Raw genomic sequence first — 24666 nt, 5'->3', positions numbered from 1 at the left:
GAATGGGAGAGTGGTTGATAATGTAACTAAATTTGCATGGTGCTAAAATTTCATTTGTTGAGGTTGGCTTGCAACTTGTGTTGGCATAGCATATGTGGTACATGTGCAATGTGTAACATATATTCTTCCAATATTGTATGGGATAGGCTAGTATTTAATCACCTTGATTTTCTCTGGATCAACATGAATGCAAGTGTGGTTGATTATGTAACCAAGGTGCTAATTTTGTGTGGTGCCAAAATGCATTTATCAAGGTTAGCTTGAAACTTGTGTTGATGTAGTGTATTTAGTACTTGTGCAACATGTAGCATGTATTCTTTTCAGATCTTGTTAAAGATTAGGATGTCATCCATGTAGACAATGATATCATTTTTTATCAAGCACGAGTGTCACAATAGCATTAGAAACTTTCAAAAGGCATAGCCATCCATTCAAAGAGTCCTCACATTTTGAATATAGTTTTCCAAAAAAAAAATTATTGGATCAAAACTTGATGATATGTTGATTTGGTTTAGTGTGCCTAGAGATGACCCAAGTGATTGTTGATGTGTAGAAAGAGATACATGTTCTTCATTGAGATCTTGTTGAGACATAAGAGTCAATGTAGAATCACCATATGTCGTCTTTCTTGGGTGCAAGCATAAACAAACTACCACAAGGATGAACTTGACTTGATACTTCTTGAATTTACTAATTTTTGGACTTTGTGTTGATATTGTTCTCCTAAAATGATGTGTTAAAGATATATTTGGAATAAGAGATTTGAGAATCAAGTCAATTTTGTATTGTATGAAGTAGTGAGTAGGAATTTGTATCGATAAAATATCAATGTGGCTTCATGTGGGATTCCAAATGGCATTGAAATTCATCCCAGTATACTTGAAATTGAACTACTTGGGTCCATCTAGTAGGACATGCTAAAAGGGAACCAACAAGCACCATTGTAATTGGCATGCGTATTATTTTATTTTTTAAAAATAAATCATCATCAGAATTCTGAAATCGTCCCAACTTTGCACTAACGACAAGACCGTAAGACAAACAACATCCTCATCGGTGCATAGTTCTTGGCAAGCATCGAAATTTCAACGCCAATTGAAGAAACATTCGACGAGGATGTTGTATGTCTGAAAACACTTTATTGTCAGACGCTCATCGTAATTGTCGTCGTTGCAAGTTCCTGGTAGGCATCAGAATTTCGACATCCATCCAACGAGGATGCTTTACTCCCGATGACATTCTTTGGTCGGATGAGCGAACATGGCCATCGTCAGAAGAGTTTAGGATGTCATCGAAATTCCAACGTTAGATGGCACCATTAGAATTACCAACAATCAGTTTTTGACAGCTTCATTTGTCGGCAATCCGATGAAAAATAGTCAAAATTCCGACGATAGGCCGTCAGAAATCAGCCCCAAATGTACTAGTGTTAGTGAGATGATGAGCAATATCAAGAAGATCAAGCAAGACAAGAAGCATGTATTTAAATTTGGTTATTTGATCATTTGCTTAGAACTTTATTTCTTAAATGAGATCCCTGAGATTGGGAAGGTTCAATGGGCATACGACAAACTGGTGGCAACACAAATCAAAGAAGGTTTGCAGTGTGTTGGTAATCCAGCTGCTAAAAAATCTACCTTATGGGGTTACTTTAAGTTTTTTAGGAGTTGATGCAGGGAAAAGAAAGAATTCCAAAGGCTATAGTTGAAAAAAATGAAAACACAATATACTTCATGGTGGACAAGGATCAATGCCACGTGGAAGAAGTAGAGCTTGGGACTTTTTGGATTCTGCCAATGGGCTATGAGGTGGATGATATCACTCTTGATGCATATGCACAACACCTCCTTAGTAAGTTGGTGGATGAGAAGGAGGAAAGATTTGGTACCTTCAAAGAAAAGGACTTGATCTTTCACAAGCAATTCACTGAATCCGGAAGGAAGAAAAAGGTCAGAAAGAAGTTTGAACAGCTTGTAGAGTAGATGGGCATATTAAGAGAAGTTGTGCAGAGGGCTCGAGAGTAAAATATGTTGAAGGAGGAAGACATGGTGAAGCAGCAAGCTAAGTCGGTTCTCGCTCCTCCCAAGCAAGCTAAGGCTAAGCTGAGAAAGTCAACACCTACCTCTAGTGCGCAGAAGGCAGTCCCTCCACATAAGCCACAATCAGCATCAAGTGATGGGACAGAGAAGAGAAAGAAGGAGAAGATGATGAGAACATATGCTACTACAGAAGAGGAAACCAAGTCTGACAAAGATGTTAGAGAATTAAATAAGATGGCCACTTATGCCCAAGTGGTGAGAAAGCCTCCATCCAGTGAAGTTCCACCTGCAAAGAAGCCTAAAACTCAAGGTGAGCCATTCAGTAAGCCACACCAAGCAAGAAACAAAAATTTGAACTAGATGAAGCCTTGAAATCTTGTAAGATTGATGAATCCTATACTATTGTGCCTCCTTTGACACTAAGTGAATTGATTGATTAGATAGTAAAGGAAGGAAATTTGAAGAACATTTCAGATTATTACATGAATTGTGATGAGAATGAGAAGAGATCAATTGAAGAAGCTATAATAGAGTATTAGAATACATATAGTAAATTTTTGTTAGAAATTTCATTTATAATTCCAAAGGAATTATATGATATCTTGGATGCCCAAAGACATCTAGCGAGCCTTGAAGATGAGAGATTGAAACAATACAAATTATTTAATCTGTGTTCTATCATTTCAAAAGATGAGATTCAAATAATTTTGAAACTTGTACAGGAAACGTTTAGGAGTAAACATAGGGTGAATAAGATAATCTTTGATAGTCTGTTGAGGTTGCTAAGGAGACTAAGAGCATTTTGAAGAATTTTTTAAAGGAGAATCAATATTGGATCAATCCAAAGAAGGATGACTCCCAACCAGAAAGACAATCGAGCAAAGACACTTGTACTCCAATAGTTCATGTTCAATCTGAGGTTTCTCTCGAGCAGCCACCTATAAATATTAATATGGTAGAGAAAGAAATTACAGATGAAACCACTAATAATCAGGCAGTTGGAGACTCTGGTGAAGCTATACAAGATCCTTCTCTTATGGAAGTTCACTTAGAGGAAGAAACTGAGCTTGCAGATGAAAAGGGAGTAGATGAGAAAGTTGAAGAAGAAGCTAATATTGCAAAGGGTGGTACCGGTGCTAGTGCTGAGAAAGAAAAAGGAGAAGAGAAGGTTGAAGAGGCACTGATGAGAATGGCAAGAGTCACTATTCCTGACAAAGGTAAGAAAATTGCTATTGATGGAGAGGCCTTTTCCCATGGACAAATTGACTTGAGCACACTGTCTCCCATACAAGCATTGAAGTTGGTCACCCTTGCCCAAATTAAAGCAAGTGAGGACTTCCTAAAGTCTCAATCAGAAGATAAGGAGGTTATAGCTTTGGCCACCAGTGTTTTAGAGAAAAATTTTCCTTCTTTTTAAGAAGGATTCTGGTGATCCATCGCCCAGTAGGCTTAGAAATATGTTACAAGTAGTTGATTCTCATTTTGTATTGTTAGAGAAAGCAACGTATATAAAAATTTTGAACAATTTAATGAAATGAGATTGCAAACCTTTTTGAAAAAAATTGAGGATGATAGGGTAGTTTTGAAATCTACGGTAAAGATTGTTGAGGATGATTTAGTCGAAGGTGGTCGAAACTTTAAGTCATGTCTAATTTTGCCTAAATTTACAGTAGACATTGACAAGAAAATAAGGGATCATGAAGGGTAGTTGGCTGACATTGCACAGTCTTTTGCCCCTAATTTAGATTTTCCCACTAATTTTGAAGCTCAGATAATAGATCTAATTGATAAAATAAAGAGCTTGTATAAAGAGAAAGATTAGATTTTAAGCAGAGTAGGAGAATTGAGGAGTCTAATCACTACCTGGTTGGACACTTTGCTTGGAGCTCAGCAGGATGTAGTAATTGCTTTGGGAAAAGAGGTACCATCAGATCTTAAGGGCATAGAAGTGCATACATATATGTTTAGTGCCTTAATCAATGTTTTGGATCATTTTCTCAGAGGATGTAATGAGTATCTGAAGTCTTTGAAGGTATCTTATGCAAATATTTTCAAGTTTTTGTAGATCACTATATACATTCTTTTATATATAAGTTTTGGTGGATTCCTACCTTTGCCATTGATGTCAAAGGGGGAGAGAGAGAAGTGAAAAATGGTGCACATTCTTAGGGGGAGTCAATTAAGTGTATAGATTTTTGGATTGATTGCAGTTTTGGAATTTTGGGGCATTTGTCATCTTTTTCACGGTGTTGCCATCAATGCCAAAGGGGGAGATTGTTGGCAAGAGACATTGTTCTTATGATGTTAGATGCATGGAGATTACTTAGGGGTTGTCATTGATGGAAACTCAGTCTAGTAACTCTATCTGGTACCTATAGATTTGATCTACCAAAAGTCATATTGACTTTAGGTGTAAGTCTGACAGAGTGTGAACACAGTGTACAGATGCAGTGAGCTCAACTCATTTCTGGTTTTGGTTGTGATGATTGGGATAGTTGATTGGTTGTTTAAGGCAGATCACTTTGTAAATCCTACCTCTGGTGTTAATTCTAGTGCATGGTTCTTGGTCTGATATCCAGTGATTCTGGAAGAGAATAGCTATAATGTGAACATGTTGGGTAACGTGTGTTGCAGAATTGTAGGGATGGTTTATGTGATTGGTGTTGTGTTCGAGGAGTTTGTGTCATTACATGTGAATATTGTGATCATATTTTTTAGGTCTGTTATATGGATTTGTGGTGGATTGAGCTGACATGAGACTACACATTTCATATTTTGCAATTTTGTGAAGGTGACCTATTGGAGATCTATTTCAGTGGTGTGGGTATATAAGATAGACTTGGGCGATCATTTTGGTGTGAATATATATGTGCGAAATTGTTTTGGGTACGATTGAGCACAGTTTCATGTGCGCATCTTGAGTTTTGATGATCCAATATTTGACAGCAGAGCAGAATAGAGCAGTGGCAATGGATCATTTTGAGCATAACCGAAACTAATTTTTGGCATTTGCAAATGCTATATTACAGTTCAAACATTGTATTTTCTTTTATATCTCATTTTTAAGATAGTGAGTCCTCTGGGGTTGTATCCCTTTTGTATTTGAGCAGTGAGCTCTAGGCAGTGTTCCCAAATGCAAGTGCATTCCCCTTTTGTAATATTGTTCTACTACTGGTCAAAGTATAATAATACTGTGGGTTCAAATCCCACTATGTTTTTTCCCTTTCCGGGTTTCCACATAAAAATCTTGGTGCTATGGTTCTATTGTCATTTGGTTTGAGTTTTTGCATTATACTTTATAACTTTTGCATCTGGTGGTTTAAGAATCAGTTTAATAAACTTGTAAATTGTAGAAAATTGATTCACCCCCCCTCTTAGTGTTCATTGATTCCAACAAGGTCTACCTATGGAAACAAGTATAACATAATTAGGTGGAGATCTACAACTTGTACTTCATCAGAGTAGAAATTGTTAAGAGTGGGCCAAGCATAGCAGCCCAGTCTTGAGAGTGGGATAAACTAGGCGACCCAATCCTTACACTTTTACCTCAAATTTGGACTGTGGTCTAGTTTTTGTCTGCTTTGTTGTATTCTCTTTTGGAATCGGGTTCTCAACCCGTTACAACCCTACACAAGCAAAAAAGGTCATTTTCTCACATTACCTTACATTCTTCTTCCTAATTTGCAAATTCATTTTCATGTACCCCCATGAGGGACCATTGAATTCACTTTGATATTAAGAAACATCTTGGACCAAGTGGATCATTCTCCCTCTCAATGTAATAAAAGTAAAAAATAGGCCTAAGTTTCCTAGTTTTCTAGTGAAGCCTATTTTCCCACATTACACCTTGAAACACCTATCATTGAACAAGTTTGAAACACTTATCATTGAACAACTACAATGTTCTCAACATCTTCTAAAAATTGTAAGATCTAATCTATCATTGCGGTAGAATGCAAGCATTCGAGTGACCCAAACTAAGACTTCTTACATTGACAAACTGAGAACCGAATATTCAATAGTTATAACTTTTCTTTGAGAAAACAATTACAACCTAGAAATTGACACAATGGTGCCTAATATACTTCTTTATAGCTGCCCAAAAAATAATGCAAGGCAAAAGAATTCAAAGTAAAATACCAACACCCATATACAAGAAACTAGACAATTTCATACTTGGATGAATTCCCTCAGGCAACTTGTCAAAGTATTAGGCACAAACATCATGGTATTGTCACCCAAAGCATGTGGACAATGACCAAGACAACCATATCATATAGATAATCTAATGCATACCTTCTTCTACATATCATTTACTATGGACTAGTTTAATGTCATTAGGTAATTCTCTAGACTATTCTTCTACTTCTCCAAACATTGGCACGACTGCTCTCCAATATTTCCATGCATCATCAAGCACATCAATGACCTTCAGTTATGCTCCAGTTAACTAATTAGTGACTATATATATTGTCATACATCAAGTTGACATCAATGATAACACATATGGCCAATAAAATCCTCTTACCACATTCACAGATTCTATTACAAATTGCCACCTGTGGTGATTTTTTACAATCATACCTGAACCTCAAATCCTCAAACCCTCAAAGTAGTTCTTCTTGCAAGTTGCATACATGCAAAAAATCTCTCATACAATCTATCTGAGGAAAAATCTGCAAGCTAAACTAAACAATTGAAATAATGAAGAAATCAATCGAACAAGCCATTAAAACTCAAACACCTCAAGATCGAAATGGTAAAAACAAAGAAAAAACACAAAGATTATACAAACCCTTAATCCTTTCTTCAATTTGATTATTTCACGATGGGATGTATTCTCATGATGTCAATAGATGTCTAATTTGTGCTCCATTATTGTAGATGCAAGTGATAATGAGAGATGAAAAATGGATGTGTGAGTGTGAATGATTATTCTGGCAGAGTAACGATGTATTGAGTGAAAAAGGAGATGATTTGGTCTAAAATGAGAGGGGAGGTCAAGAGGAGACACTTATCCTCCAAAAAGGACAAGTGGCTCAACTAGAAAGAAAAGGAGTGACATGTGTCCATGAGGACACATGCCTATTTTGGGCAAGGCCACCCAAAAATAGGAAGAGTGACATGTGTCCCCAAGGACATGTGTCTATTTTGGGCAAAGCCACCCAAAAAGGATATTTTCCCCAAAATAAGGAATTGGTTAGGATGTGCACACACATGTGGGAAGAGGTTAGAAGGGATAAGATAAGGTTAGTTGGAGGGTTGACTAGGCTAGGGAAGTGGGTTGGAAGGATAGGATTGGTTAGGGAGGATAACTAGGATAGGGTAGTTGGTTAAATGGTAGGAGACATGTGCTCAAATAGGAATTTGAGCTTAATTAATTAATTAAATCAATTAATCCATGTGCTTGGAAAAGGGGGGGATTTAATTAATTAAAGTAAATAATCAAAAGGGGGAGGATAGGATAATTAATTAATTGGGAGGATAAGATAATTAATTAATTAGGAGGATAGGATTGGGAAATTAATTAATTAGTAATTAATTAATTGGAAGAAAGGGGTTTGGGAAATTAATTAATTAAGAATTAATTAATAAGATGAAAAGGGTTTAAATTTGATTAAATTAATTAGTAAAATTTAGGTGTCCACATTTGGGTGTGCCAGAAAATGTGCGATGAAAAATGTGTTAGAATTCATGATTGATGAATTCCACAGTGCCCAATAATCACCTGCATGCAAATACTTGCCACGTACAAGAGAAAAACCTACAAACAAGAGAGTGCAATAATAATTGGAGACAATTGCAAGAAGAATCAGAATTGGAGTAACTTGCTAGAATGAATTAGTTACAATGAGATAAATATTGGAAACGAATAACACTGAGAAGGGGGGTGAATCAGTGTTATACCAGAATAGTAGATTTTAGCCTTAACAAAATATTCATACACCAACCAGTATACCGATATAAACAGAATTGAAAGAAGTAAAGCAACCAATAAGACAAACACATAAATGAGAACCATAACACAGAGATTTATACGTGGAAGACCTCAAAGAGGAAAACCCACGGTGGGATTTGTGACCCACAATATCAATTCATTGGCCATATGAAGAGATTTTACAATATACAATGGGCCTGCACTTGTAGGAAGGCTTACAGCCTAGAGAACATTGCTCAATCACAATAGGAGCCTCACTAACTACTTAACATACCAGACAACAATCTGGAGAAGTGTGAACTACTAAGATAGCATCTTCTATGCTAGAATACAGTTTTGGTTTAAGCTCTGTCTGTTTCAGTTAAAACCCTAAACCTCTGTACCGGAATAACCCTTACAATGAATTCCTCACATACATGATCTCTCTGATATATTTTGCATTACATTTGCATCATGATTCATTCCATACTTTCTCTAAATGATCTAATCAATTTTCCCTATATACCCTATACAAATTCATGCATTACGTCGGCTTACAAAGGTATATACAATATCAGATTACATGTTGGCCATATAACATAAATGAATAAACATTAAAACAAGTTATCAATGTTGGATCTAAGATGTGTCAGCCTCCGCCTCCAATATTGATGACCTTTACTATACCATGTCGGCCTGCATTGTCGGTGACCAAAGAAATCTTCTATCTTGCCAGTGCCAGTGTCGGTGTCGGTGTCGGTGTAGAGTCTTTGAAGTGCTTGTCAGTACACCATATGAAGTCGGAACCCAAAATCATGTTGCCATCAATGACAACATAATGAAACCTAACCAATAGAGTGTCAATTGCCAACAATCTCCCCCTTTGGAATTGATTCCAACACTCATGTGAAAAATGGTCATGGTTTCAGTTACCGGTTTCATCCTGCCTTGCTCCCCCTGAGCTGAATATGCAAAGTACTCCAATACTCCAAAATTCAAAAAATTTGTAACTCCCCCTAATGTATGCAACCCTTCATTCTTTTTCACATCTATACTACTCCCCCTTTGACATCAATACCCAAAAATTGTAAAAATAATGTCAAAGAATAGGTATTGTACACTGAATACCTCCAAAAATTTCTTATCGGAGCTTGACCAATTTCAAGATTTCCGGGTAAGCTTTCTCAACTAAATCCACATAAGTATCCCAACCAGTTTTGAATGTGCTGGAGATAGATACAAGTCCACTCAATAAATATGCAAGTGATTATTTCTCATTAACCTCTGCCGGTGTGGGCTTTCCCAGCATATCCATGCATTCCTTCTTATGTACACAAAGTGAATCCAATCTTGGACTCACCAAACCTATGAGACTTCTGGCTCTCTGAATGATCTTATCTCTTTCCTTTTCAAGAGCAGAAATTTGGTTCTCCAAAGTCAGAATTTGTCCATCAATAGATGTTGTCAGTGAAATTAGTCCATCAAAAGAGTTAGCAATATTAGCAATTTTCTCATGTATAAGTATCTCAGTATTGCAACATACCCTGTATATATTAGTACATTGTTTCAAAGAATTTTCTATCAAAATTAGCTTCTCCTCAATCTTTTTCTTCTCTCTCTCAATGATCTGATCAAAAGCGGCTCTCTTAGCCAAAGTGAATTTTTCAAGTGCTTGCCGGTTAGAGATTCACTGTAAGGATTGAAAGTCTTTTGATATGTGCTCAGTTATTACCTTAAGCTTGTTGGAAGGGCTCGCTTCATTTTCAATCTTACACTCTGGGACCAATCTGTGAAAAATAGTTATGGATTGATCTATAATCCCTTTGTTTGTGGTTCCCTCCTTCATCAATTTCTGAGCAACCATCATCATTAGTTATGTGGGACTCATCTTTGTGATGGTTTCCTTTTCAACTAGAGAAGTGTCAATTGTTAATAATGATGTTCCAGCAACCAGTTCCCTATCGAATTCCCCTGTTTTCTCCTCTGATGTTTTATCTTTTATTACCTCCTCACTTGCACATGTGGATTTGCCACTTGGTGCAGTCTGTGTAACTGTCGGTTCCTCTCTAGGAACAGTATCCTCAACCTATACACTAGTATCCAGAGGATAATTGTCCTCAATGTTAGTATCCTATACAATGTTCTTAGCATTAACTGGTGTCACAATATCTATCTATACATTTACTGGTGGCTCAATTTCCACTATCTTGATATTCTTCAAAACTGAGGGTGGAGTACCCATGATCCCTTTACCTTTCCCTTTAACCGGTGTATCTACAGTGTCTGTCTTTGTCTCTGGTGAAGTAAAGAATCCTCTTTGTTCTCCCAAAAATTTGATCCAAGCCTTGAATGTTTTTTTATTACCTCATTCATACTTCCTAACATCAAGCTAGTTATTCTATGTTTTCTATTGAATACCTTTATGTCTGTAGCCTCAAATGTCTTTTCTATCTCATTTGGAGTTATAGCAACACAGATAGCTAAAAGTTCTTGCATCTTAATGTGTTTGTCTTCTTGCATTGCAGATAACCTTCTAGCATCTAACATGTTATATAACTCTGTCGGTATTTGATTTTTTATTTCTATTAATGCTTTCTTATAAATATCTAAGTATAACAGGAATGCTTCCTCTACCTCTCTTTGTTCATCAACTTCTAATGTATCATAATAAGACTTAACATTTTTCAGCATCCCATCCTTAGTTATTTCATCAATAATTTCAGCACAAGTCATAGGTGGTATAATAGTCACATTACCAGTCTCTAGTGCCAAATCAATGTCACTCTTCTTCCTCCTTCTGGCAGTACCGGATGCAGTTGTTGATGTAGCCTTAGGTGGCTGCTTTTGTGTCAGTAACTTGGTGGTGACCTTCCTAACCGGTTGTTTCTTTTCTTCCACTTCAGGTTCTTCAGTTTCTTCCTCACAACCCTTTTGAAAGCTAATGGTGTGTCATCTTCTGACTCAGAATTTGCAGTCACAGGTTCAATGTGAACTATCGAATCCTTCTTCTTTCTTCCTTTCTCTGGGACAACATCAATGAGTTCCTTAATGTCCTTTGAAACCTCCTGTGCAAACTTACTTGCCTTTCCTTCTTTTCTTTCTCTTCTCTTTCGAGTGAACTCTGTTTCAACCTCAAGAGTCTTCTGTTGTGGAGTTCCATAGGGTTTCTCTGCCTCATCAATTTCTACATCAATTAGCATTTTTGCATAGGCATCAAGAATTTGTGCATCTACCTCATATCCCATTTCCTCTATCCAAATCTTCCTGGGCTTGACTGCCTCCATGAGAATCACTCCTTCTTAACCATGAAATAATTGTCGGTAGAGTATTTCTCTACTATATGCTCGGGTATTCTTATCCTAGACCTCATAGATTTTTGAAAAGCTTTAAAGTAACCCCATACTTTATCATCTCTTAGACTTCCCAATGGAGCAATTGATTTCTTTAGTTGTCTTCCTACTAGGATGTCAAAAGCCCATTGCTTCCTACCAGAACCAGGAGTATCATTCAAAAAGTATAGCATTAAGCATACTAACAGGTTTCCATACTAGAAGGTGCCCTTCTTCTCACCTTTAATTTTCCCTAAGTTGATCAATAATTCTTCAAGCATCCAACCACAAAGATCTAATTTGATATTATCCCTCATCATCTTATATTCAACATAAATACATGAACTGGAAATTGACTTCAGTCGGTTAGACTAAGTTACCTTGTAGCCTATAACCATGCTTCCAAATTTGATGTCGGTATCGGTAATAGTGCTCACGTTCATCGATCTCTTGTCTAATGTGGCGCTGGTGATCTGCCTCACAAAGTCATTAGATACTTTCTTATCTAGATGTTGCCATGTTGATGACAAGCCAGTAATTGCTCGGATGGCTTCCTTAGTAATTTTATAGGGTCTGTCCAGCCATATGAATTCCCCATGTACTCTTCTTAGTACATATCTAACTATTTCATCCTCGAACTCCGGAATATCTAGAATATTTGTGAACCCCAGATCTTTGATGTGTTGATATGTCAATTTGATCTTACCATATTCTCCCATGAGTTCATTCATATACATCCCTTTGATCTCTCAAGTGCCTAGGTCCTCTATATGACAATGGATGTATGCCCTAACATCCTCTACATATACCACTCCCTCCAGAACGCGAGAAAATGCTCCAACCAAATCTTCCATGGTAGCCACATGTGGATGTCACTTGAAAATTGGCCTAGGGTGGTCCTTAACCTCTACTATAGTTGGATTTGCAACGAAAAATAGGAAAAGAAGATGCTCTTGCTTCCATGATTCAAGAAAAATACCTTTAGATTGTTGTCGGTGATAACTTTCAACAAATTCTTCCAAACGTTGATGTGATCACTCAAGAAGAAATCTGATTGCCTCTTAATAGCCTCTGATCACACTAAGTCGCTCTGAATTGCTCTGAATGTTGGGTGAATAATAATGAAGTGTATTCGACCTTTTATCCATTGAGAGAAAACCCTAATCTTCCATTGACATAAATGACTGTTGGTGAAAGATATCGGATCTCACTTTGAACATATCCATGCCGGATAATCCTTTCCAATATCTAGAACATCTTCCAGAATCCCCTCCAGAGGCTTATGCATCATCTTCCATAAAAGTTTGCCTGCCCCTAAGGCATCTGCCTTAGTTTCTGGATGAGCTCACTACCAGTGCAAGAGTAGCCTCTTCTGCCGGATAGGTAACTGGGTCATTCCCATCTGATGATTTCTCTTTAGTCTTCCTCACCCATCTCTGAGTATGATCTTGCCAAATTTCACTAACCTTATCTTTTCCTTTTTCATTTGATCCTCCATTGCCAACCAGTGAATCTCTACTTCTTCATAACTTAGCAATATGTCCAACTTCATTACATGCATAACATATAATATTATTCTTTTGAATTGCCTTGCTAAAACCGGTAAAATTGCTTGACCTACACTAATTAGCCATATGTCCAAATTTTCCACAAGCATAGAATATTACACTCATTCTGCAATATTTTGTCTTATGACCAATTTTATTGCATTTAGAACATTTACCGAGAGTAGAATCAGGGTTCTGATTTGCTCTGTTTCTACATTGCCTAAGCATGTGACCAAATCTATTGCAAACAAAACATCTACCATTGAATTTATAAGAATTGAATTGCCTTACCAGTGCCTTATGGTTTTGATCTTCATTAGCAGTACTAGAACTCTGTCCTTGCTCAAATCCAAGTCCACTGGAATCTCCAATCTACCTCTGTCTCTTCAGTAACTCATCAAGTTGTGCTGAGCTAATCTTGAATTTTTCTTTGTACTCACTTGCAGTAGTTGAATCATCTCTTAGTATTATCATTTGTCTCTCATGCTCTTGCTTATTGTTGTGGGATTGTACCAATAACACTGAGAGGGGGGGTGAATCAATGTTATACCGGAATAGTAGATTTTAGCCTTAACAAAATATTCATACACCAACCGGTATACCGGTATAAACAGAATTGAAAGAAGTAAAGCAATCAATAAGCCAAACACATAAATGAGAACCATAACACATAGATTTAGAATGTGGAAAACCTCAAAGAGGAAAAACCACAGTGGGATTTGTGACCCACAATATCAATTCACTAGCCATATGAAGAGATATTACAATATATGATGGGCCTACACTTGCAGAAAGGCTTATAGCCTAGAGCACACTACTTAATCACAATAGGAGCCTCACTGACTACATAGCATACCAGACAACAATCAAAGAAGTGTGAACTACTAAGATAGCATCTTCTATGCCAGAATACAGTTTTGGTTTAAGCTCTGTCCGTTCTAGTTAAAACCCTAAACCTTTGTACCGGAATAACCCTTACAATGAATTCCTGACATACATAATCTCTCCGATATATTTTGCATTACATTTGCATCATGATTCATTCCATACATTCCATACTTTCTCTAAATTATCTAATCAATCTGCCCTATATACCCTATACAAATTTATGTCTTATGTCGGCTTACAAAGGTATATACAATATCAAATTACATATCGGCCATATAACATAAATGAATAAACATTAAAATAAGTTATTGATGTCGGATCCAAGATGTGTTGGCCTCCAATATCGATGACCTTTACTATAACATGTTAGTCTGCTTTGTCGGTGACCAAAGAAATCTTCTATCCTGTCGGTGCCGGTGTAGAGTCTGTGAAGTGCCTGTCGGTACACCATATGAAGTCAGAACCCAAAATCATGTTGCCATCAATGACAACATAATGAAACCTAACCAATAGAGTGTCAATTGCCAACAATAAATCCTTTAATAAAGGAGATCAAAACCCTAAATCAAACCCTAAGGGTTGATTGCATGAAATAAAATAATTATTAAATGTCTAAAAAAGCTTCCTAAATTTAGCTTAAGTGAAAAAAGAAAAGATGACTTAATTAATTAATCAATATGAATAAATTAATTAAGTAAATAAAACCATTTACTCTAACATCCCCCCCTTAAGATGAATTTAGGGAGTAGCCAAAAAGCTAAGTTCATGAAATCAACTACATGCAAAAATTGCAACTACATGCAACAATGTGAATTTGGGTCTTCACAACAAGGCCTGATGAGGTACCCAATCACAAAATGCAATTTTTTGTAAAGTGGAGAAAAGGAGAAAACCTAGTGGGAAAAACATCCTCTCCAAAAAGAGATGGAAAAAAAAAATCATATGCAAGTGTATGTCTCAAGAGGCTCTCTCAAGAACATGTGTACAACCCCCCCCCCCCCAATGAGAGAGGTTTGAGACTCCAAAGCCCCCCCAAAATGATAGAACCCATGTGTTGATATTCAAACCAATATGTCTCCAATACATAAGAAACAAAGGTTGCGGACAAAGAAGAGGATACCCCTAAACAGGAGATGAAACCGGAAGGCTTGAATGATGCTCAAAGGAGAATGCATGATGATGATGTAATGGAATCCCAAATTATGGTGGGATAACAGATGTGTTGAATCTGTCATCTAAGAGGGAATGAACATCCTCTGAAATATCCTTAACAATAGGAATAGGTGGCTCGATGCATGGAGCTAAAATGTTAGGCAATGCAGAAGAGGAATCCTGCTGAAAAGAAGCAATCTCAACAGGAGGTGAAGGTGTAGAAGTCACAACACTGGTCTCAGGAACAACACACAAGTTCAAGTGACCTTACTTCACCTCAACATGCTCTCTTGAATAAATAAAGTGATTCTCTGACAATGGAGATGGTGGACCAAAATGAGAGAAAGAGTACAAGTGGGAAGAATGATCAATTGTCCATGTTGCAACAATATTTATAGTTTCATTGTCTCTGATGTGCACTGAATCTCGGGTGAACTCAAATGTCTTCCTTATCCCACTATGAGTAATTTGATAGATGGAGAGAAGGTTAGAGGATAAAGATGGAACACATAATACATCATGAAACATAGCATCATCAATGTCAATAGAACCTTTCCCACATACAGTCATAACAATATTGTTACCCATCAAAATGTGTGGTGTAGGAGAAGTCTGGAAAGATGAGAAAATATCCACAGAAGATGCCATATGATGTGAAGCACCTGAATCAAGTAACCATCTAGAAGAAGGTGGACTAATTGTTGCACATAATGCATGACCCTTACTTCTGTCATGTCCATCTATCTGGAATGAAGAAAAAGAAGACCTGTGAGAAGTAGAAGAAGAAGAAGAAGGAATATCAATGTTGCTCTTTTCAAGAAGAGTTGTCAAATCTGAAACCTGTTTTGCATATCCATCAATATTCTTCTCATAGCACTAAAACTCATCATGATTTGGCTTGCTACAATAAGCACACTTAGGTCTATCTTTCTTAGATTTTCCCCTTTAGGAGGAGGTGGGCCTAAGGACTGTTGTGAACTAGAATCTTTCCTAGGATCTTTGGTCTTTGACTTTTGTTTATGCTTTTGTGGCTCCTGAGATGACTGTACAACCAAGGCATGGTTCTATGATCTAGTGTGAGAGTCCAACTAGGATATCTAGGCTTGCTCACGAGTCAAATGATCACAAAACACTTCAAAAGTGGGCATGGTATGACATGCCCCCATAACATCCATGGTGGAGAAAAAACAAGAAGAGAAAATCTGGAAAGGACCTCAAAGCTTAGTGAGAATTAGGTAGATGCACTATGTATCTATCTTCATAGTACCAGCACACTCCAACTAAGATCGCAATGATTTTAACCTCATCAAGAAGTCATCAATGGTAGGAAAGGAATCAGGTGCTAAAGAAGTCAACTCTGCCTCAATTTGTAGAGCTCGAAACTTGTTGATGGTGCCAAAGACAGTCTGAAACTTGATCCACATGGCTTGAGGCGTAGTGCAACCCTCAAGGTGGAATAAAATACTATCTAAAATATTCAAGGAAATCATCCCCATGGCCTCATCCATGCAGTTTCAGTGCTGCATGATCTCAAATGCACGAGTCAATTGAGGTTGAACCTCATCCAAATAGGACCATAACCCCTTCGCCATGAGAAGGCGAGTCATATGTGATTTTTAGGTATGATAATTGTGTGGAGTGATCCACTAAATAGAGGAAGGGTCTGTCATTTGAAATATAGGAAAAATGCCCCTCACAATATAGAAACCCAAACCCTAGCACAAATTTGAAAGTTGGAAAGTGTGAAAAAAATAAAATGAATGATCTATGTGTACCTAATTAATTTTATGATAAAATAAGTTGCAAATCTGAATAGAGTGTTCCAACACCTTTCCAGTGCCTATTTGTTTGCAAAAAATGGAGTACGATTGCAAAAGATATGCCCCCAGAAGCGCCAAAAAGTAGTTCTAACTTTGATTGGAAAAAACAAGTGCAAAATGGAAAAACCAAAAAATATTACCTCCATATTCGAATCTGTCTCAGAAAGAGATTTCCGATGATATATGTTTTGTCAAATGTTGCCTCTGTTAGCTCCCGATGTCACAAAAAACCCAACCCCCTGTTCTTTAAAAAAACTTTGAAAAACAAATACCACCCTGGGTGGTTCCTGGGCGGAGCTGAGGTGGTGCCCACTGGCAGAGCGATGCGTAGGTGACACAAAGAGGTGGAGCGGTGGTGGAGGCGAAGGTGCATGGGCGGCGTAGGTGGTAATCACTGGCGGCAGCGACTTACAAGCCGCTAGTGGCCACATAGCAACAACGGCGGTGAAGGCCGCAACGGTTTTAAAACCGCTTGCGGTTGTAAACCTTGGCAAACCCACTAAGGGTAAGCCACCAGTGGTGGCATAATTTTTATTTATTTATTTTTTGATGGAAAATTCCATAAGGTACAACCATAAAATAAATTAAAAAATTGCCTCTGAGATCCCCGCACCAAAATATATTGAATTATATATCAAAATTCATCGAATCAGACTCCTGAAGCCAACTATGAGGTCCTTTTGGGCCCAAATTGCTCCAAAAAATAGGTTCTCCCTTGGATAAAAAAAAAAGGTTGACTTTTCAAACCCTCATAGATCTAGTTTTGAGATTCAAATTGACCCAAGATGCATAAAAAATCTCATTGTAAGGAAAATCTCAAATTTGACGAACATGGTGTGTTTGGTTTGGAGCTTTGATACCATGTTATAATTCATGATTGATGAATTCCACAGTGCCCAATAATCACCAACATGCAAATACCTGCCACATACAAGAGAAAAACCTACAAACAAGAGAGTGCAATAATAATTGGAGAAAATTGCAAGAAGAATTAGAATTGAATTAACTTGCCAGAATGAATTAATTACAATGAGATCAATCCTTTAATAAAGGAGATCAAAATCCTAAAGCAAACCCTAAGGGTTGAATGCATGAAATAAAATAATTATTAAATGCCTAGAAAAGCTTCCTAAATTTAGCTTAAGTGAAAAAGAAAAGGTGACTTAATTAATTAATCAATATGATTAAATTAATTAAGTAAATAATACCTTTTACTCTAACAAAATGTGCGTGCTAAACTAAGGGCTAAAAAGAAAGCTAATTAACCAGACAAGCACAAGACGTCATACACCTCAAGATTAGAATGATAAAATGAAAATGAAATAGCAAATGCAAACCAAAATCCTGCTTAGATTTGATAATTCCTCGATTTTTATGTATGCTCGATGACGTCTTCGGATGTTCGATATTGCTTCATGATATTGATGGAATGATAAATGGATTGATGGATGAAAATGATAATGGATAGGTTGAGTTATAATTCCAGCTAAGTAACGGTATGATGTATGAGAAGTGGAACAGGGATAATTATTTCGGCATTACGACAGTATGATTAAAAAAAGGTGGATCAAAGAGAATTGTTATTTCGGCATTGTGATGGTATGATTAAAAGAAGGTGGATGATTTGGTCTAAAAAGGGAGGGATTGAATAGGCAAGATGGGGAAGGGAAGGGTCGGAGGTGAAGAGGAGACACTTGTCCTCCAAAAAGGACAAGTGGCTAAACTAGAAAGAAAAGGAGTGACACATGTCCATGAGGACACATGTCTATTTTGGGAAAAACCACCCAAAAATAGGAAGGGTGGCATGTGTCCCTAAGGGCACACGTCCATTTTGGGAAAAGCCACCCAAAATAAGATATTCTCCTCAAAATGGGGAAAAGTGGTTAGGATGTGCACACATGTGTGGGAGGTTAGAAGGGATAGGATAAGGTTGGTTAGAAATGATAGGGTAATTAGAACCCAAGGGTAAGGATAAGGGGTAGGTTAGATTAAGATTGGAAGGAGGTTAGGGAGAAAAGTTAGGAGCCATATGCTCAAATAGGAATTTGAACTAAATTAATTAATCCGTGGGCTTGGAAATGGGATATTTAATTAATTAAAGGTAATTAATCAAATGGGATGGCAACGAGGGAATTAATTAACTAGGTTAATTAATTAGGAGGATAAGATTGGAGGGTTAATTAATTAATTAAAAGGAAGGGATAGGGGAAATAATTAATTAGATTAATTAATTGGAAGAATATGATTTAAATTTGATTAAATTAATTAGTCAAATTTAGGTGTCTACAATCCAACCCTTAGGTCTTGGTGCAAACTGCTTCACATCAACACTTTTGCTTGCACACTCAGGAAACCCTACTCTAATACCACTAATGAAGGGCTGTTCACCTAACACACATCAATTCGCAAAAAAAATAATAGAATTACAAGAAAAATGCAAGACATGGACTCTTTCTTTCAAATTTTTTCCCTAAAAAATGGAATTACAAATCTATTTTAGAAGTTACAATAGATTTTAGCCTTATTGGCTTCATACAAAAGTCAACAACATGTGATGAAAATCAACAACCTGCAAATAAGAACTACCATGAAATTCTTCAAGTCTTCAAATGTGATTTCTAAATATAAGCATGCTCCTCAATCCTCCTACCTAGAAAATCTCCATTTTCACTACTACTACCTCTCCTTATAAAACTCCAAAAAGAAAGGTTAAAAAAGTTTCCAAAATCATGAGTCTTTCTTACTCCCAAATTCTTCTCATGCCAAGATAAGGATACTATAAATGAATTTAGAAAATTGCCTAAATTGTTCTTCCTCAATTGAAAATAACCACCTACTCCCTAACCAATCAAAATTACAACTTTTAGGACTTTCCGAGACCCAAAATAGGCATGTTTTTGCCAAGTGTGCTTAGGTACCCAAATTTGAACTGTATTAAATGGCAAGTCTCAATATAAGTGATTATGAAAGAGAAGTTTCTTTCCACTCCCATATCAGATGCCGAAATGGAAGATTCCTAAGATATGCCTTGGAGATGCTTTTGAAATGTTTCCATTTCACTTGTAATTTGAAACTTTAGACTATGGACAAAATATTAATTAAATATCAAGCCCTTATTACATAATTTATTCTCCAAAATATTTAGTCCTAAATATTTGCATTAAACTCAAATTATTATTATTTTTGGTCATGTAGGATTGCCCTTACACCATGGATGCTCCTACATCAAGAATACATCTCTCCCACAAGTTTGCCCAAATTGGATGGATTTTGGGGTATACACCTCTCTTATGAATTTTGCCCAAATTTGAATGGATTTTTCATTTGTTTAATGAAATGAAGCTTAGCTCATTATTTTTTGTGTACTTCAGAGTACCACCAACACCTTACTAGGTATTATCATCCAAATTCACAAAATAATTTAGATAAATGGTATGAGAGTAGCATTAGTATTCATTTGCCTAGTTCGATAATTTGTTGTTAGCTACTTGAAGATTTTGTATTTATCATTTACAAAATTACTTTTGTTTTCTAGGCATGTCCTTTTGGAGGTATTTGTTCTTGTATTATTTTTCTACAAACTATTCTTTGAATTCACATCACAATTGTATCTTCTACATGTTGAGAAGAAAAATATTTTTGGGATTTTGAGTGCAACGTCAAAAAACATTTTAGGTATTTGTTAGTTTCTAACATATAGAAACTGACTTTTATGGAAACTAAATTAGAAGTGTTTCGAGTCATTGTTGTTAGAAAAATAAAATATTCTAATAATCTTCAAAAGTTCATATTTATTTGATGAAGCACTTGCACTAGCACATGTCACTCTTGTTGCTATAGTTATACTAGTATCAAGTGCAACATTATTCAATTTTATCATGTCTACTTCAACCAATTCAACTCAAGCATCATCTTATAACGTTAAAGTACGATATCAACAATAAAGTAGATAATGAGCATAATTTCTAGTAGGTGCAATGGAGCCCATTGCCTCTCAAGGGGTGAGGAATGATAAAAAAAGAAGTTGGAGCATCCAAATTAACTAATATAACTTTAATCTTATAAAAAATTTGTTGTCATCTAAATGTACTAACCTTTCAATTTTAGATTGTTCATTTGGCTTCTAATGAAAACACAGATGTGGTAACCTTTCAGATGTGGTAACCTTTCAGCTTTCTTTGAAAATGGATAAATTAGCTTAACTTAAAGCCAATAAACAAAGTTGCAAGCATACATTTCTTCAAATGAGTTTGTCAAATTGTGACATACATCTTGTGTGATAAGTTTGTTGAATTGTATCAACTCTCCTAAATAGAGTCCCATGGTCATGCATCTCTTCCACAAGTTTGTCCAACCGTATAGACTCAAATCATACATCTCTCCTACGAGTTTGCCCAAATTTATGGATTTTTCATTTTTTTTAATGAAATGAAGTTTTACACATTATTAATTGTGTGTTTCTCAATGCCATTAGCACCTCATTAAATATCGTCTTCTAAATTCACAAAATGATAGAAATCAATATATCAAAATAAATAAATAAAGAAATGAAACTAACTTCATACTAAATTATAATTTTTATCAATATAAGCCATTCCATCAAAATAAACTAAAAATAAATAAGAATGAACATAGATATACAAATTTCTTAGAAGAACTTCACTAAATCATATTTTCATGGATGCTAAAATGTGAGGAGTGAAGGCTAATTTTTTTTCAAAGGCTAGAATTTAAAAGTTCTCTATGGCTATTTTAGTACATTACTATTCTATGTGTTTTTGAAGTGGTCAGTAGTGCCCTTTTGTTTTCCAAAGTCTCTTTATGGCTTTTGCATAGAAATCGTCGTGTGATTGGGGTATATACATATAATCTTCTTGTGTATATATAACACTTCACTAATAAGGATATATATGTATATGTACAAAGGGCTTCACGAATCGAAATGTACATTTATAATCTTCAGAAGGTATCGATGAAAATCTCACATATGGGTTGCATGGAGCAGTTATTTCCGTGAACCGTGGGCGTCTGAAGAATTTTTCCCTGTCCAGTCTTCTGAATAAGGTAGTTTTTCATCTTTCTACTTTTCTCCATTTTTTTAGAGATACAATAGAGAGATTCTTGTGGTTTGGCCATGGTGAACATGATTATGACAGAGGCCTAGATCTCAGGTATGATAGTTTTGAATTGTTGATGCCACTGTAACAGGGTATTGTACAAGTAAAATTGAATAAAGATTTTAGATCTGCACGATTTGAATTCGTAGACATAAATGGTTGCATAGGATACCAGGTCTTCAGATGTCCACACGGGGAGAAAAAGGACTGTTGACCAATCAGGCTTAGATTCAAAGGTTTGGGTGGATCTGTTTTGGATCTGTAATTGACCAAAGGAATAAATTCATTGCAGATCCTTCAGTTTGGGGTTTGGGAGACATGGGTACTGGTGGAATTGTGCTGTGGCCAAGAATTGGAGTGTGGGTTTTGATTTTGCTGGGCATATTGGGAACCTTAGAAAATGCAGATGCATTCTATCTCCCTGGCAGTTACCCTCATACATATCCTGCAGGTTCAGATCTATGGGTGAAGGTCAATTCCCTGACCTCCGTTGAGACTGAGCTCCCTTACGGCTATTACACCCTGCCCTTCTGTAAACCCCAAGATGGGGTCAAGGACATGGCGGAGAATCTTGGTGAGCTTCTCATGGGAGACAGGATCGAGAGCTCTCCTTATAAATTTAAGATGAATGTCAACGAATCTGAGATATTCATGTGCAATACCGATGGTCTTGGAGTTGAACAGATGAAAGTTTTAAAGCAGAGGATTGATGCCCTGTATCAGGTCAACCTGATGCTGGACAATCTTCCTGCTATTCGGTACACCAAGCAGGACAACTTCAGCCTTCGTTGGACTGGGTATCCTGTGGGGTTCCGTGTGGATAAGACACATTACATATTCAATCACCTGAAATTCACAGTTCTAGTTCACAAGGATGAAGGTAATAGTGTTTCTAAGGTTATGGGAACTGGTGATGGGCTTGATACCTTGCCGTCTGTTGGGGGAAGTGGTGGAGACATTGCACCCGGCTATATGGTTGTGGGTTTTGAGGTTGTTCCCTGCAGTTATCAGCATGATATGGCTGCTTCTGGAAAGCTTAAGATGTATGCGAAGTATCCATCAACAATTGATTGTAGCCCATCAGGCCGGGGACCTTATCAAGCAATTAAGGAAGGGCACCCAGTTGCTTTCTCGTATGAAGTCGCATTTGTTGAGAGTGACATTAGATGGCCATCAAGATGGGATGCTTATTTGAAGATGGAGGGATCTAGGGTGCATTGGTTTTCAATTCTTAACTCACTCATGGTCATTGCTTTCCTTGCTGGAATAGTTCTTGTGATTCTCCTCCGTACCGTCAGGCGGGATCTGACCCGATATGAAGAGCTGGATAAGGAAGCTCAAGCCCAAATGAAAGAAGAACTTTCTGGATGGAAGCTTGTTGTGGGTGATGTTTTCAGAGCTCCTGCTCATTCACAGCTTCTCTGTATTATGGTGGGGGATGGAGTGCAGATATTGGGTATGGCTGTAGTGACTATCTTATTTGCTGCCTTTGGTTTTATGTCTCCAGCATCTCGAGGAGCTCTCATTACTGGCATGCTATTTTTTTACCTTGTGCTTGGAATTGCTGCGGGATATGTGGCTGTGAGGATGTGGAGAACCTTGAAAGGAGGAGATCACAGGGGCTGGAAATCAATTTCTTGGCGTGTTGCATGCTTCTTTCCTGGGATTGTTTTTCTAATTCTTACAGTGCTCAATTTTCTTCTTTGGGGAAGTCAAAGCACGGGAGCTATACCAATCTCTTTATTTGTCATTCTTCTGGCCCTTTGGTTTTGCATATCAGTTCCTTTGACTCTGCTGGGTGGGTACTTCGGGGCCAAGGCATCTCATATTGAATACCCTGTCCGCACCAATCAAATTCCTAGAGAGATTCCAGTACAGAAATACCCTTCCTGGTTGCTCGTTCTTGGTGCAGGAACACTTCCCTTTGGCACCCTTTTCATTGAGCTATTCTTCATCATGTCAAGCATCTGGCTGGGCCGAGTTTACTATGTGTTTGGATTTCTCTTTATTGTGTTGATTCTTCTTGTTGTGGTCTGCGCTGAGGTTTCTCTAGTTCTCACGTATATGCATTTGTGTGTTGAGGATTGGAAATGGTGGTGGAAATCATTCTTTGCATCAGGCTCTGTGGCTATTTACATTTTTCTCTATTCGGTTAACTATCTGGTGTTTGATCTCCGAAGCCTTAGTGGGCCCGTGTCAGCTGCTTTATACATTGGTTACTCATTGCTTATGGTCTTTGCTGTCATGCTCGCTACAGGAACTATTGGATTTCTGGCATCATTCTGGTTTGTGCACTACCTGTTTTCTTCAGTTAAATTAGATTGATATCTGAAATGCATACATGGAACCAGCAGATCGACTTAAGACCTCTTGCATACAAAGTGATCAAAAGGCGTCTGACATGACTATAATGGGCATATCTGATTTATTAAGGCCTTGAATCACAGGTTTTATGTTCTTTAAAAAAGTTAGGAATATGAATAACTTGATAGCAATTTTGTTAGACTTGATGAGCTGGTCATTTACAGCAATTCCTAATGTTGTTACTATTTATCTGGTGTAAGACCAACCAGAAGATCGCTTACCAAGTGCTTTGTGTATTAGGATTTTGAATTTAGTCTTTACTGCAATTAATTTTTAATTCTCAAATTCTTTATGAGTTTGCGCTTCTGGCATTTTGATATCTGTCTGGCTCTTGCAAATTCGGATTATGCATTCCTTATAAGTTTGTAAGAATATCTTTCTTTGCTTTATTGAGCACATAAATATGTTAGAACTTCAAAAGGTTTATCAATGCAGAACTTATTTGTTCGACTGTCTAAGATAGCATTGTTAAGCTTTGCTGAGCAACGTGTCA

At 37.0% G+C, this 24666-nt stretch overlaps 1 protein-coding gene across 1 annotated transcript; it reads left to right on the top strand.

Annotated features, from left to right (window-relative positions):
• The first annotated feature begins 21591 nt into the window (after positions 1–21591).
• Positions 21592–24465, top strand: LOC131045265 (transmembrane 9 superfamily member 11). The gene is made up of 2 exons (XM_057978815.1): positions 21592–21756; positions 21901–24465. Exon 2 carries the CDS (start codon positions 22128–22130, stop codon positions 24132–24134), a length of 2007 nt encoding a protein of 668 aa, XP_057834798.1. The 5' UTR covers positions 21592–21756; positions 21901–22127; the 3' UTR covers positions 24135–24465.
• The last annotated feature ends 201 nt before the right edge of the window (positions 24466–24666 follow it).

This window comes from Cryptomeria japonica, chromosome 9, assembly GCF_030272615.1.
Source record: "Cryptomeria japonica chromosome 9, Sugi_1.0, whole genome shotgun sequence".
In the NCBI taxonomy this organism is placed as follows: Eukaryota; Viridiplantae; Streptophyta; class Pinopsida; order Cupressales; family Cupressaceae; genus Cryptomeria; species Cryptomeria japonica.
Note: the sequence above shows the minus strand (reverse complement) of the source record. Positions and strands in the feature narration are given on the sequence as shown.